Source organism: Sardina pilchardus, chromosome 10, assembly GCF_963854185.1.
Source record: "Sardina pilchardus chromosome 10, fSarPil1.1, whole genome shotgun sequence".
Taxonomy (NCBI): Eukaryota; Metazoa; Chordata; class Actinopteri; order Clupeiformes; family Clupeidae; genus Sardina; species Sardina pilchardus.
The window spans coordinates 10208338-10223337 of record NC_085003.1 but is presented as its reverse complement, the minus strand read 5'-3'; the positions used below and the strand labels follow the sequence as shown (position 1 = coordinate 10223337).

The 15000-nt window shown below is 51.8% G+C and overlaps 1 protein-coding gene across 1 annotated transcript in view; it reads left to right on the top strand.

The window, feature by feature from the left end:
• Positions 1 to 15000, top strand: part of mrpl23 (mitochondrial ribosomal protein L23) — a 27613-nt gene that overhangs the window by 10012 nt on the left and 2601 nt on the right. Inside the window, exon 4 of the mRNA XM_062547699.1 lies at positions 662 to 735. Within this exon, the coding sequence (XP_062403683.1) occupies positions 662 to 735 (74 nt within the window). The remainder of the gene's footprint in view (positions 1 to 661; positions 736 to 15000) is intronic.

Here is a 15000-nt window from a genome sequence, read left to right as displayed (position 1 = left end):
TTTCTGATTGGAGCCAAAGATTCTGGCACTGAAACAGTGAAAGTAGATCTGCTGGTATCCAGCCTGAGCTGCCGGGCGAAATTCAAATTCCCCGGAAGTTCAGGCAGGGTTCACCCAGCCTACCCCAAAATTGCTCTTGTTGTATAGACACAAGGCCAAACTCTATTTTCATTAGAAGTTCTTTATGTCTTTTTTTTCCAGATTTATTTGCCATAAGCTGCCCCCCCCCCCCATATGTACACTTATTTAAACACTCACACAAGTGGCTACTGTTGTTTTCGCCAGACACTGTTCACACGGTGCTCCTGTTTCACAACAGCCCCGCCACACCTTAACACCTTTGTTATTCTGTTTTTCTCAACAAAAAAAAAGTGTACTTAAAATGGTTAATATTGACAGAAACAAGCCTGTCTGTCCTGGTAGCCAGAGATGATTTTGGCACCATAGTTGAGTGACAGTGAAAAAGTCTTTTGCATCCGAATTGTAAACCACCACAGTCACTGTTTCCTCTCTGCAAGCAGTAATCAAGCATATTGCACATGTTTACTGTCTTCGGCGCTCTGGAATGGCAGTGATTACTTATTTGTCAACATGTGTGCCTAGGGCTTGTTGCAAGTAACAGACTGCTATTTTTTATGTTTTCCATCTGATCTCCCCTCAGGCTCCAACAAGAAGAGGAATCACCTTAACCAGCGAGTGAAGAAGCCAGACTACAAAGTGGCTTACGTCCAGCTGGTGAGTCCGATCCCTTAGGCCGTGGCTCCATCAGACACTCACCTCTACCAGACCCACACACACACACACACACACACACACACACACACACACACACACACACACATACACACACATACACATCCATTCACAGACTTTTGCAGTCCCCTGTACACTTCCTCACCCAGTCTCTCTAAGAGTGATGATGGTTTGATAGAACATCAAACGATAAAGCATCAGGTTTTAAATGTAATGCTATGTGCCTATGTTGTTGGTAAACAATTGAGTCCTCACACAGATGGTAAGAAACAAATGTTTATATGATTCTGATGCTGCACTTTCAGCCCTCCTTCCACATTCCGATTCTGATTCCAAACAAGTGCAGCAACTAAAACCTGGAAAACTCGGCAACATGGAATGGAGTTGCAACATTGTTTTTAAAATTGAATTGTTTGATTGACCTGAACTAGGCCTTTAGTTCATGTGGGTATCAATAGGGTTAGGGTCAGGGTCAGGCTTGCCTTCTTCTGCTGGTCTGACCACTTTCGTGAGTCTGTTTGGGTGAGGCCTGGGAAAAAGGGAGTTGATGACATATGCGTTTTTCCAAAGAAAAATTGAGTCGACATTATTAAACCAAACAAGCGGCCTAATGCATGCGAGCAGGACAGGTAGGAGGGTCAGGGCTTCGGCCTTTGCCTGCCTTTCTTCTCTGCTTACCTCTGTTTTGTTTTCTGGGCCGTGGCGTAGCTTAAGTTTCCCCTCCCAACGGCCCGAGGCGCAGGTAGGCCGCTTTGAGGAGAACGTTTTCATCTTTCATTATTCTCCACCGCTACATTTTTGTTTACCTTCAGATGGCCTCTCCCACACACCATATCCCTCTCTCTCTCTCTCTCTTGCTCTCTCTCTCTCTCTCTCTGTCTGTCTCTGTCTCTGTCTCTGTCTCTGTCTCTGTCTCTCTCTCTTACACACAAACTCACCTACCCACACACACACACACACACACACACACACACACACACACACATAAACACACACTCACACACAGGCTTTGCTTTGCTCCTGGGAAAGTGTCTTGGCTGCTCTTTGGCCAGGTTTGAGGGCACTAGGTCATCTTTGGTTTCACGTCAGCCTTATTGCAGGAAGTGCCAGTTCAGCCCACCGCCGTGAGAGAGGCATGCTTATTTTCCCACGCCTGTCGGCGGCGGGTGGTGGTGGTGGTGGTGGTGGGGGGGCGGTGGTATGAGAAGGAGTGCTGTTTTGGGAATGCCAGGACCAGGGATTTGCAAAGAGCGACACCCTGGCAGTCAGGGTCACACCTGCAGCGGGGGTGAGACACAGGGCACGGCGATGCCTGCGAACCCCTTCACCCACCCACACACACACCCTCCCACACACACTCTCCACACACACCCTCCACACACACCCTCCACACACCCTAAACAGGCGCCCACCTCGGGGATCCTTTCTTAAGTGATTTCTTTGGAAGTGCAGTGTATTAGCACCCAGTCTGCCATACCAATATGAAAGCCTCAGAATGATTCTGTTTCCAGGCCTGGTTGTAAAACCTTCCTGTGGGGGCGGTGAGGGGTGTCAGGTGTGTGTGTGTGGGTGTGCGTGTGCGTGTGTGTGTGCGTGTGCGTGCGTGTGCGTGTGTGCGTGTGTGTGTGTGTGTGTGTGTGTGTAGACAGAGCTGGTGGGGGGGCTCTGCAGCAGATTGTTTATCCTCTTTTATTTCGGCCATCAATCTGCACAGGGCCATGAATAATTGAAGTTGTCAAAACATTACAATTTGCAATAGGATACATAATTGAAGCGCGGATGAATATTTTAGAGGGGGAAATGTCCTCCAGTCAAGCGAACTTCCTGTGGGCCTCCACACTGTCTGTGGAGCCGCGCCTGGTCCCGCTGAACCCCCCCCCCCACCCCCCATACCCCCCCACCCCCGCCGCGCCTGCACGCTAACCAGCAGGGTTGGGGACACTGATTTATACACACACACACAGACACACACACACACACACACTCTCTCTCTCAAACACACACAGACACACACATTCACGCAGAGATCCTCCTCACACATATGTCTCACACGGCTCCCACACACAAGCTCATGTTAAAATATGCAAGAATTGAGCACGTCAATGCCCATACTAATGACTGTCGCACCGTGTGAGTGTTTTGAAGGGTCACGCTTGTTTACGTGCGAGTAGCATGAAAGCCAAGTGCTCAGCGCTCGCCTCAAAATGTGTTGAGATTAAAACCTGCTTTCCGCCCCTTTTGTGTTTGTTTTTGAAAGGTCATTCAGGTCTGCAGGAACTGAAAGTTGTAGTCTCACAAACACACAGTAATGCACACACACACACACACACACACTGTCTTTCTCTCCCTTTCTCTCTCCCTCGCTCACACACACACTCGTACATACTACCCAGAGAACCCTCCTTTCTTTTCAGCGGTGGGTAAAAAACAGGATTGTTCCTAATTGACACCACATGTGAGGGAGTGTTCTGCTGGTCTGATACCCACAGCGGTTCCCCCTGCACAACCCCCTCCACCCCCCCTCCTCACACACACACACACACACACACACACACACACACACACCTCCTCCCCCTGACCCCCCCACCCCCCACCCCCCACCCCATCAACTAATATTCCAGCAGGGTACTTTCACTCCCCACTCCCTCTCCTCTTCCTCCCTCCCTCCCTCCCTCCCTCTCTTCTTCTCTTCCTCTCTCTCTCTCTTTACAAACTCCAGGCTTGCGGTCAAACCCAGGCCCCACGTTTGCAGGGTCTCTCCATGACCGCTCTTGATACAGACAGCAATTCCTGTGAATGTGCGTGCGTTTGTGCGTGTGTGTGTGTGTGTGTGTCTGTGTGTGTGAGAGAGAGGGTGTGTGTGTGTGTGTGTGTGTGTGTGGGGGGGGGGGGCATGTGGGGTGGGAGGGGTGACTGAGGGCATGATGGAAGCATGCCAGTGCAGCTAGGCAGCCCCAGCTTGGGGGTGGGGAGGGGTGGAGCGGGGAGGGGAGGGGAGGGGAGTAGAGGGGATACCGGGTTGTTTTGGGGAAGATGGAGAAATCCAAATCTTGAGAAGTATGGAGGCTCGCTTTCAAAGTCTGGCTCAACTTCAGAGGAGCTCATCCATCAATATTGCGCTCCATGTCTGGACCAGAAGGCCCGCATCTGATGCATTGGCTCTCTCGCTCTCGCTCTCTCATTCTCTCTCTCGCTCTCTCATTCTCCCTCTTGCTCTCTCTTTTTCTCTCTCTCTATCTGTATTTGAGAGAGAGAGAGGAAAAAAAGAGTGACTGTCTGGTCGTATGTCTGTTCACCACTGTGTGCACTGCACTTGAAGCCTTCTGTGTGTGTCTGCCAAATGTGCTCCAAGTCCCATAGCGCCTTACTTGGCCATCGCCATTGATGTTTGCATGAACCTAAAATGACATTTCCTGTTGGTTAGAGTGCCTCAGGGTGGGGGGGGGGTGTGGGGAGGTGGCAGTGTTTTGCAATATTGCAGGCCTGTGACACTTTATAGAGCCACTCTTGTTTATGGCCATCAGATTATCACATGACCTCAGGCTGTCTTAACAATAATTCATGCATTCATTCCACTCGTTGATTGATTCATTCATGAAAGTGTGCGTTTGCTTCCTTCCCCCCTTGGGGCCCTTGGGTTGAAGTGTCCTCAGAAGGAGGCTATAGGGAGCCTGGGGAGTGGGGAGCCCTGGCTGTTTGGGTTGAAGTGTCCTCAGAAGGAGGCGAGGGAGCCTGGGGAGCCCTGGCTGTTTGTCTCCTTCAGACGCCTTTTCCTCCCTCGTTTCCACTGGGGTCTTATTGCATGCATCAGAGTTTGGCAGGCCAAGGCAACTGTTGTTGTTGCTAATGGGTGTTTGTTGTTGTTTGAGCCCTTGTTGCCCAGCCTGCTGAACTAAGCCTGCCTGCCTGCCTGCACACGTGTGTGTGTGTGTGTGTGTGTGTGTGTGTGTTTACATGCATGTGTGTGTGTGTGTGTGTGTGTGTGTGTTTACATGCATGTGTGTGTGTGTGTGTGTGTGTGTGTGTGTGTGTGTGTTTACATGCATGTGTGCGTGTGTGTGTGTGTGTGTGTGTGTGTGTGTGTATCTACATGTGTGTGTTTGTATGTATGTGTATGTGTGTGTGTTTTTTCCCCCTTAACTTTCTTGTCTAGCCCAGCCGGTTACCAGGCTACCTTGCAGATTTTTGGTCACGCTGTTCACCTGCGCTGGGGAACACTCTGCTCAGATGCCAGTCAACAAAACGTACCGTAACCTAAGCCTGGTACAGCTTAGCCTTGTTCCACTATTCCAAAAGCACACACACACACACACACACCCGCACACACACACACACACACACACGTACAATTATACACTTGTACAACAAGAACTGTACAGTTCTTGGCATGGTGACTGAGGGGGCACGGTGTGGTTGCAGGAGAGCACCGTTGATCTGCAGCTGAGAGAAGGTGAGCTGTGGGCCGGGCCAACACTAGGTGGCACCGTTTGGCCTCACTCGTCTGTCCAGTTGGAGCAGCTGGTTGGAGTGTGCGTGTGTGGGGGGGGTGCAGGGGGGTGTGGGGGGCTTTGGTCGGTTGCTGCCTGGACCCCAGACTCACTGGCTGCTGGGCTATTTTTCCTCGCTTGGACACAGGCTGGGGCTCCAGTCAAGGGGTTAGGAAAGGCTGCCCCCTCCTTCTCTCCTCTTTTCTTCCCTCTCTCTTCTCTTCTCTTTTCTCTTCCCTCTCTTCTCTTCTCTTCTCTTCTCTTCCCTCTCTCTTCTCTTCCCTTCTCTTCTGAACCCCTTACTCCCATGTTTGTGTCTCAGTGCAGAGCGGTCTGCAGCAGGAAGTGGACCCCCTCTTGTACCCCCGGCTCACACACACACTCACACACTCACACTCACACAGACACCAGCCGGGCTCACACTCCTGTTTCCTGTTGCATTTTGGAGGCTTGAGCAGTGTGAAACGGCAGCTGCTGAATCAGGGAATTCTGCCGGCGTGGATATCCTGCTATCTTTGTGGAATTTTATTTTTCTCCCTCTTCTCCTCTTCTCTCGCTCTCTCTTTCTCTCTCTTTCTTTCTTTTTCTGTTTCTAACGGCTCATCTGTCCACCCCCCCCCACCAACTACCCCCACCCCAGTCCTCCTCTCTCCTTCCCTTCTCCATGTCACGCAACTTTTTCTTCATCTCTCCCCCTCTCTCACTCACTCTCTTTCTCTCTCTCCCTTCTCCCTCTCCCTCTCTCCCCGCTCTCTCTCTCTCTCTTTTTTTCTGGCAGGGAGGGTGGTCGTGAGTTGAAGAAGGGTTCATGTTTTTCATGTTCTCTGGCCTGAGCGAGGGGAGGGAAGCATCACCTCCAGCATTCCTATCCTCCTCTCTGGTTTCCTCTCTGGTCAGCCTGTGTGTGTGTGTGTGTGTGTGTGTGTGTGTGTGTGTGTGTGTGTGTGTGTGTGTGTGTGTGTGTGTGTGTGTGTGTGTGTGTGTGTGTGTGTGTGTGTGTGTGTGTGTGTGTGTGTGTGTGTGTGTGTGTGTGTGTGTGTGTGTGTGTGTGTGTGTGTGTGTGTGTGTGTGTGTGTGTGTGTGTGTGTGTGTGTGTGTGTGTGTGTGTGTGTGTGTGTGTGTGTGTGTGTGTGTGTGTGTGTGTGTGTGTGACTGTGTGTGACTGTGTGTGTGTGTGTGTGTGTGTGTGTGTGTGTGTGTGTGTGTGTGTGTGTGTGACTGTGTGTGTGTGTGTGACTGTGTGTGTGTGTGTGTGTGTGTGTGTGTGTCATCAGGCTTTGAATCTTTTCCTGTTTTTAATTTTTTTTTTAAGTGTGTGTTTTCTTTTTTCGAGGAGAGGGGTGGGGGGGCTAAGGATGGGCAGCAGGGTCAGAAAACAGAAATTATTTTGGCCATTTTTGGCACGCGCGCCGCCGCGCTCACCTGATACGGACCGGGCCGCGGCAGCAGCGTTGCCAGGAAGATTAGGGTGCGGCGCGGCGCGGGCCCAGGGGGAGATCTGGAACCTGTCCTTGGGAGCGCCGCGGCTTTCATAAGAACTCTGGCAGGAGAGGTGAAAGCTGCTCGGCATGAATTATAGAGGAGAAGGCACTGGCTCTGGCATCCTGTTGTTACAAGTGATCACACACACACATATATACACACACACACACTCATTCACTCACTCACACGCTCACTCACTCACACACACACTCACTCACACACACACACACACTCGCGGCTCCACTGCGGGCCTTTGAGTGACGGTAGTTGATGAGATGATAGTGCCTGCCTGGCGTTGCACTCTGGACTCTTCCTATCAGCATCCCTTTATCTCGACCCCATTTCCTATCTCTTTCTTGTGGTCCTCTCTCTGTCCTTCTTCTCCTCCTCCTCCTCCTCCTCCTCCATGCTGCCCAGCAGTGACGTCCGTTTCCTGCAGACGCCGCTCATTTAGATAGGAGCGTAAACACGCCGTCTTCGTAGCACTCATCTCTGATTAGGACTGTCTCCTTTGTTATTCATCTTTCGGTCCCTTTGATTGAGTTGGGGGGGGGGGGGCTTTGAGGGTTTGGGGCAGGGAGGTGGGACGGGTGGGGGTGATGAGGGAGACGCCACCCAAAAGAGCGCCCGGGCAGATGCCACTGATACCCTGCGCTGATGTACTTCCTGTCCCCTGGCATTTCCTCCCAGAGCCACCAGTCACCCCACCCCTGCCCAGTGACCGCTTCCATTTGGTCCGTGTGTGTGTGTGTGTGTGTGTGTAGGAAGGCTTGTTGTGATGGGTGGAGGACAGGCTTGCTTGTCCGCTAGAAGGCCAGGATCACTGGTGAGGTCATTGGCCGGCGTGGCTGCCGCTCGCTACCGCAGCTGTTTTATCTTTGGATGTGGTCGGGGGGGCCCCACTCCGGGGCAGTGGAATATGGCGTGGCCGGCTGGTGGGCTGGCGGGCCGGTGGTGGCTGGGAGCTGGTGACTGGGGCAAGCCCCGACAGGCCCAGCACAATTCGGGCTGTCGCTGGGCAGAGCAGAGCTGAGCTGGAGAGACTGAGTCAGTGGCTCCAAACATGCCATGACCCTGTCCTGTGGCTTGAAACGGGACACGCTGCCCCCCCCCCTCCACTGTCCTCTCACCCCACTTTACTCCACCCCACTGATCCCAGTCATCTTTCTGGATGTAGGGGGTGGGTGGAGGGGGGAGTCTGCTCTTACCCAATCTGTCCCCAACAGCCTGCAGAGGCCGTAGCCTTGTGTTGGCATATGGAGGGCACAGCAGAATTCTATCCCCCCCCCCACCCACAAATGGATCTGGTGGTGACCACTGGGTCACACATACACATGTACACACACTGCAGGGAAGAGGAAGTTGGTTGGCACACACCCAGAAGGGCATCTTGGTCAAGTCCCGCTGAGGTACTGGCAAGATGGAGCAGCAGTGCGATTCCCGAATCCGCCACTGCTGGATAAAAGCATCTACTAAATACCGGCAGTGAACAATGAATGTACTTGGCAGGGCAGTCTGACCCAGTGTATACACACACACACACACACACACACACACACACACACACACACTTAGGTAAGACCAGATACTCCCCTTTCTCACGCTCTGGCTACTCAAGTCCGTACTCCTCTCACACTGACCGGGCTCAGCGTTAGTAGCCCAGCGCATGGTGGCCAGCATGGGCACGAGATTGGGGGGCTGGAGCCTGGCTCATGAGGGCTGGGGAGGACAGGGAGATGTGGGTGAGGACACCTGAGATGTACAGTAGGCCTGGTCATCCTGCTCCTCCTGCTCCGAGGTTCTGTGTGTTGTTCTAAGGCCTTGTGTTCTACCAGCCCCAAAAACAGAGAAAGTTGGGACGTTGCATGAAATGCAAATAAAAACAGAATGTGATAATGCACAAGTCTCGTAAACCCATATTTAAATAGCAAAGAGGACATAGATACTGTAACATCAAAGGTTGAATATGAAAATGTAAGTATTTCATAGAAAATATTTTGAACTTGATGCCAGCAACATGTTTTAAAAAAAACTTTGGACAGGGAACCACTGTGCTGCTTCACCTCTTAATTGAACACAATTCTGTGAATTTAGAGTTTTGAGAATGAAATGTCCCATTCCTCCCCGATATATACCATTTCTGTGGTTCAACAGTATGGGGTATTCTTAGTCATTCCAATTTAGTATTCCAAGATGCAGCTAATTTGACAAGCTTGGACTGCAGACAGGCACCTGGACTCTATGGACTCACACTATTCACACTATTTGTTTTCCTGAAATATTCAAGGTTTTCCTGGAAAATACATTATCTGGATGGCAGTATATGTCCTGTAGATGATGAACTCCCCAAGCATTACATTACATTGTTTCATCATTTGTGCACACAAGTTTACTCAAGGTGACCTTGCGAGACCTTGCCTCGATGGGATGCTCTTTTTCATACCCAATCGTGTTGCCAGTTATCCTGATTATTAATTCTTCCTTTTTTCCCTTTATCATTACACAGCTTTTCCAGCTTGTTGTTAACTGACCCAACTTTTTTTGAAACATGTTGCTGGTATCAAATTTAAAATTAGCATATATTTTTCATGAAATAGTCAAATTAGTCATTTTCAACAGTTGATATGTTGTCTGTGTCCTTTTTGTAACTTTTTGGGGTTGTACTGTCGTGTTCTTCTCCAAGGGCTTGTGTTCTGTTCTGAGGGCCTGTGTTCTACTCCAAAGGCCCGTGTGCTGTTCTGAGGGTTTGTGTTCTACTCCAAGGACTCGTGTTCTGTTCTTAGGGCTTGTGTTCTGTTCTGAGGGCCTGTGTTCTACCCCAATGACCTGTGTTCTGTTCTGAGGGCTTGTGTTCTACTCCAAGGACCCGTGTTCTGTTCTGGGGGCCTGTGTTCTACTCCAAGGGCTTGTTTTCTGTTCTGAGGGCCTGTGTTCTACTCCAAGGACCCGTGTTCTGTTCTGAGGGCTTCTGCAGAAGTTGCTGACAGCGGGGCCAGCTGAGAAAATCATTGTCATATGAAATTACAGTCAGAATGAAAAGAGATCGTCAACAGTCATTATGTGAACTCGGCAGCCCAAACACACAGTAACACACACGCTGTGCACTCGCACACACTGCGCATTTTCTCATAACCCTATTAACACGACCTCGTACGCCAGCGAATGCACGCTATGTTTTGGCCGGTCAGTGTGGTGGAGGACTTTCACCAAATGCATCTTTTTATTGGGTTCATCGGGGTCACGCTCCGGCTGTGGGCTGAACTGTACAGGCCTGTGGTCTGCCCCAGCCGCTCGCTCACTGCCTCGCTGGAGACAAAGCTGCGCTTCAGTTTGTTTACGTGTTGACCAACGGCTTGATGTATGGCTGTACAGTATGTATGTGTCTGTGCGTCTGCCTTGCTAGTACTTGGTGTCATTCCCTGGACGTTCTGGTCAAGACAAGAGCGAGGGACTGCTGTGTCTGACCACACATACGTCAGGGAGACTTCCTCTCCCTGTGATGCTTTTGGTGAATGTAAATCAACACAAGCACATTAGCAGCACACACACACTCACACACACACACTTTTGGTGAATGTAAATCAACACAAGCACATTAGTAGCACACACACACACACACACACACACACACACACACACACACACACACACACACACACACACACACACACACACACACACACACACACACAGCACTAGCCCCTAATCAGTCGAGTGTGGTGTGCCCCAGGCCCCGGGGAGCTGGGGGTCTCTGAGGGCAGCCAGATGAGTGTGGCCTCCCCCTCCGGAGTGCGTCCGCGTCAGCATCGCCGCCGCTCGGCTCGGCTCCGCTCTGGAGCTGCGCCGGAGCCGCGCTGGAGCCGGAGCCAGAGCCTGCAGGGAGCCAGGAGGGGGCGGGCCACCCAGCGCGGCTGGCCGCCGCAGCTGTTTACAAGCCAGGCCTCCTCGCCGCATTTCCTGCGCCCCGCGTGTGGTAATGAACTTGTTAATAGACTCCCGACATTATGCAAACAAGGCTACCCATCATTAAGTGTCCGAAACACAAACACACACACACACACACACACACACACACATGCACGCTTTCTCTCTCTCTCTCACTCTCTTTCTCTCTCACTCTCTTTCTCTCACTCTCTCACTCTCTCTCTCTCTTTCTCTCTCTCTCTCATTCACACCCTCGCTCTCTCTCTGCCTGTCACACACACACACACACACACACACACGAGCACGCAGACAAAAGAGCAAACACATGCAAATAGCATGTGCGGCGGAGAGGCACAAGTGGTTTAGATTTGCGCATTTCCTCCCGCGGTCGAGCTTGCGGTGCCTAAGCCAGATTGGGAAGCGTCACTGTGTTTTTGCCGGTCGCTGCAGCTGCGGCAGCCCTGTGAATTCTGGGATAGACGGAGCAGGCGAAGGAGAGGCGGCGGAGGAGAAGTGCACTCCTCTACCGAGTGGGTGTGGCACAGAGGGTTCCCTCATGTCTTCCCTCTCTCTCTCTCTCTTCCTTCCTCATTCTCTCACCATCTTTCAATTCTCTTTTCAACACCTTCTGTCTCTCCATCCATCCCTCCCTCTCCTCACTAGAGAGAGAGAGAGAGAGAGAGACAGGGAGGAAGAGAGAAAGGGAGAGAGAGAGAGAGAGAAAGAGAGAGAGAGACTAAGCCAGTGCTGGGTCCCATTGGAGGCGGAGGGCCCTAGGCTGTGCATACTTAGCAGGTTATGGCAGCATGCAGTTAAATGCTTTTGGAGGCCTCGCTCACATGAAGAGGTTGGTGCAAACAAAGCTGCTGTTGCATGAGATGCTACAATTTTGCTTTCAACAGCGAAATGTGTCCTTAATTTGTCACGGCCTAACAGTTTTTACAGTGTGATGAAAGGACAGTCTCGGGGTTGTTTCCCCGTTATAATGGAAGCATTTTTCCGACTCTTTTCCGACCCTTGAGTTGATGGTAATATAGATACCAGCGCATGGCCAGCACCAGAGATGTTTTAGCACATTGTGTTCAAAGTGTGTGCGCTTGTGAAGAGAAAGCCAGCCTTGCTCAGCTTGCAGCCAGTCCTTTGTCCGTGTGTACTGTATATCGCACACACACACACACACACACACACTCACGCACACACACCTCGGGCAGGCAGCGGATGTATTGAAGAGGTGCTGAGTCACCACAAGGCTGGAGCAGCTGGGGGTCTGTGGACTGTGGCATGCTGGTCAGTACTGAAAGGCCTGTGTGTGTGTGTGTGTGTGTGTGTGTGTGTGTTTGTGTGTGTTTGCAGGCCCTGTGGCCATTTTTAGAGATGGGCCTTTCATCCTGCCACAACCAACCAACCAACCACCACTATACACACACACGCACACACGCACAAACGTACACACACACACACACCAACACGCGCCCCCAGGACATCCCGCCACCAGCTGAGGCTGCGGCTGCTAACTAACACCAATCACGCGGCCAGCCGTTTGTGTGGTGTGGCGTGATGACGGACTCGCACAGCACGACCCCCCCCCCCCCCCCCCTCTTCCTCCCCCCCCCTCTTCCTCCCCCCCCCCCTTCCTCCTCGATGCATATCGTTGCCAGACAGACATCCTCACGGGGAGCGTTCGCTGGGGTTCCTGTGGAATGGACCCGTATCACTGATTCATGCGATAGGGCCCTGTGGCCCGTGGCCCGCGGGACCGGCCCGGCTGGCCGCTTGACCGGTTGGCCGCCGTCCCTCCCTCCCTCCCTCCCTCCCCGCTCGCTATTTTTCCAGGTCGCGTTGTAAGCACGAGAACAAAGGCCAGGCCCCGTAAGATTGCTCCGTATTGATTTCACGCGCATTCCTGGTCAGCTGGATACACATTTGTCCAAACAACATTCTTCGCTACTCAATATTATCAAACGTTTTCCCCTCTCCGCTCCTCTGCCTTCCCTCTCTGCCCCGCTCCCCCCCCCCCCCCCCCGTTCCTATTGCTATTTGTGCAGAGCAGCTTTTTCTCTGTTTGTCTCAGGCCTCCTCCCTGAGGACAGTCTTAGTCTTGATTTTAAACAGCTCAGTGTTTTTCCCTGAGCAGGCCAGGGCTGAAGTGTGTGTGTGTGTGTGTGTGTGTGTCTGTGTGTGTGTGTGTGTATGTGGTGTCTGTGTCTGTGTTTGTGTCTGTGTCTGTGTCTGTGTCTGTGTCTGTGTCTGTGTCTGTGTCTGTGTCTGTGTCTGTGTCTGTGTCTGTGTCTGTGTCTGTGTCTGTGTCTGTGTCTGTGTCTGTCTGTCTGTCTGTCTGTCTGTGTGTGCGCACGCATATGCTGACCTTTGGAGTACCTTCCAATGGATGTTCTGAAGATGCAAGGGATTCAAATGTGGTTCTTAGACGGGGAATAGAGGGGGCACGAGAGAGAGGGTAAGAAATGGAGGTTGAGATGGATCCAGTAGAAACGCTTGTTCCAAATGTTGTGTTTTCTCTCGGCCTCTCTTTTTCTTTCACTTTTTCCCTTTCTTTCTCTGTACTTCTTGTTTTGATTTTGCTTTCTTACTCTCTTGCCTTCTTACGCTCTCTTCCTTCAGTCGCTCTTTCTTGTTTTCTTTTGTCCTCCCTCCTGTGAAGAAGGGAAGAGAGCCTGGGGTGCTTTGAGTGCGTAAGAACTGTTTTCAGGATCTCAAGGAAAGAGGAATGAGGTCCAGGGCTTGTTTTTGCACATAGTCCCATACATACATATATATACACACACACACACACACACACACACACACACACACACACACACACACACCATTGAGTCCCCCGCCCCCCCACCCTCAAGTCCAGACTAGATCATGGGGCAATGTGTACATCGTCTGCAAGAACAGGTCTTAATACATATTATGTGATTCCCCCTCCTCTCCCTCCTGCTCTCTCTCTCTCTCACACACACACACACACACACAAACTCAAGAACATGTGTTGGAACTGGGGGCCACGGCCAGCAATAAGAGGATTGTTTAATGTGCCTGAATGTCCTGTTGATCCCTGTGCGCGCGGCCTCTTCTGCGAATGGCTTCCTGTCCGCCCGGCCATTCATCCCCATCACTTGTGTTTATGCGCCGCGTCCAAACACCCAAAAGTCAAAAAGAGAAATGATTACGGCGAGAGCGCGGAGGAGAAGAAAGGGAGAAGGGAAGGCACCATTTCCAATTCCTCGAAACCGACCGTTGAGGGATCAGGGGTGTGCTACAGGTGAAGGAGAGGGTTTCAGCAACCCGGCCATTTTTTTTTTTCCCGTATTCTCCTCCATCTCTCTCATGGCACTGCTTGGGGTTGTGCTTGGCCTTGTCCCTTGTGCAGAATGTGTGTTTATATAGAGGGCTTTCACATTTCCTAGATGGCAGAGTTGGAATCTTTGCAGCTACTCTTGGAGGCTCTTTGGTTTGTTTTTTTTACCCCTTCTCTCGCTCTCTCTCCACTCTGTCTTTCTCCTTTGCTGACGTTTTTCCCTCCTTTTTTCTGGACGCGTAGGAGCCGAGGAGCGACGGAATGGGCCAGCTCAAGAGTCCTGCCTTTCTGAGATCCCACTTAGGTTTTTTTCCACTGAACACACTCACACACACACACACACACACATCACACACACACACACACACATCACACACACACACACACACACACACTCACATCACACACATACACACACACATACACACACACACAGACACACACACACACACACACACACACAGAGACACACACACACACACACATTCTTTCTCCTTTACCTCCCTCGCTCTTTCCCTGCTTTGGTCATCGTGCCTTTGGCCCCGCTTCAGCACTAGCGCCTGTGTCTGGCCTCGGAGAACGCGCTGTCCGCCGTTAACCGTTGTTTTTCCGAAACGGTTATCTCCGCCGTGAACTCTGGGTCAGCGGCGCAACGAGAGAACGAGACGGAGAGAGAGCGGACCTCCGCAGCGCGTTGACCCAAAGCGTCCTCCTCAGTGCACAGGGCCATACAGGGAGAGAGCGAGAGGAAGAGGAGGAGGAGGAGGAGGAGGAGGAGAGCTCTCCATGGGGGTCACCCTGTTCCCCGTCTCCCCCTCCCCTCCACCACCTCGACTCCCATCCACTCCCCTGCCCTCCCAATAACCGAAATACCGAGGAGATTTATTTATTTTCCCTGTCGCACCTAAATGAATGCGTTGCCTATTTGGGCAGGCTTCTCCTCCGCGCCCCCCTAAGTGGCCGTGACGCAATGCGGATGCGTTCTCAAGGCCCCGCATTCTCCGGTTTCCTCCTCTCCGCTCCCCTCCATCTTGATCTGGGGGGGTGGGG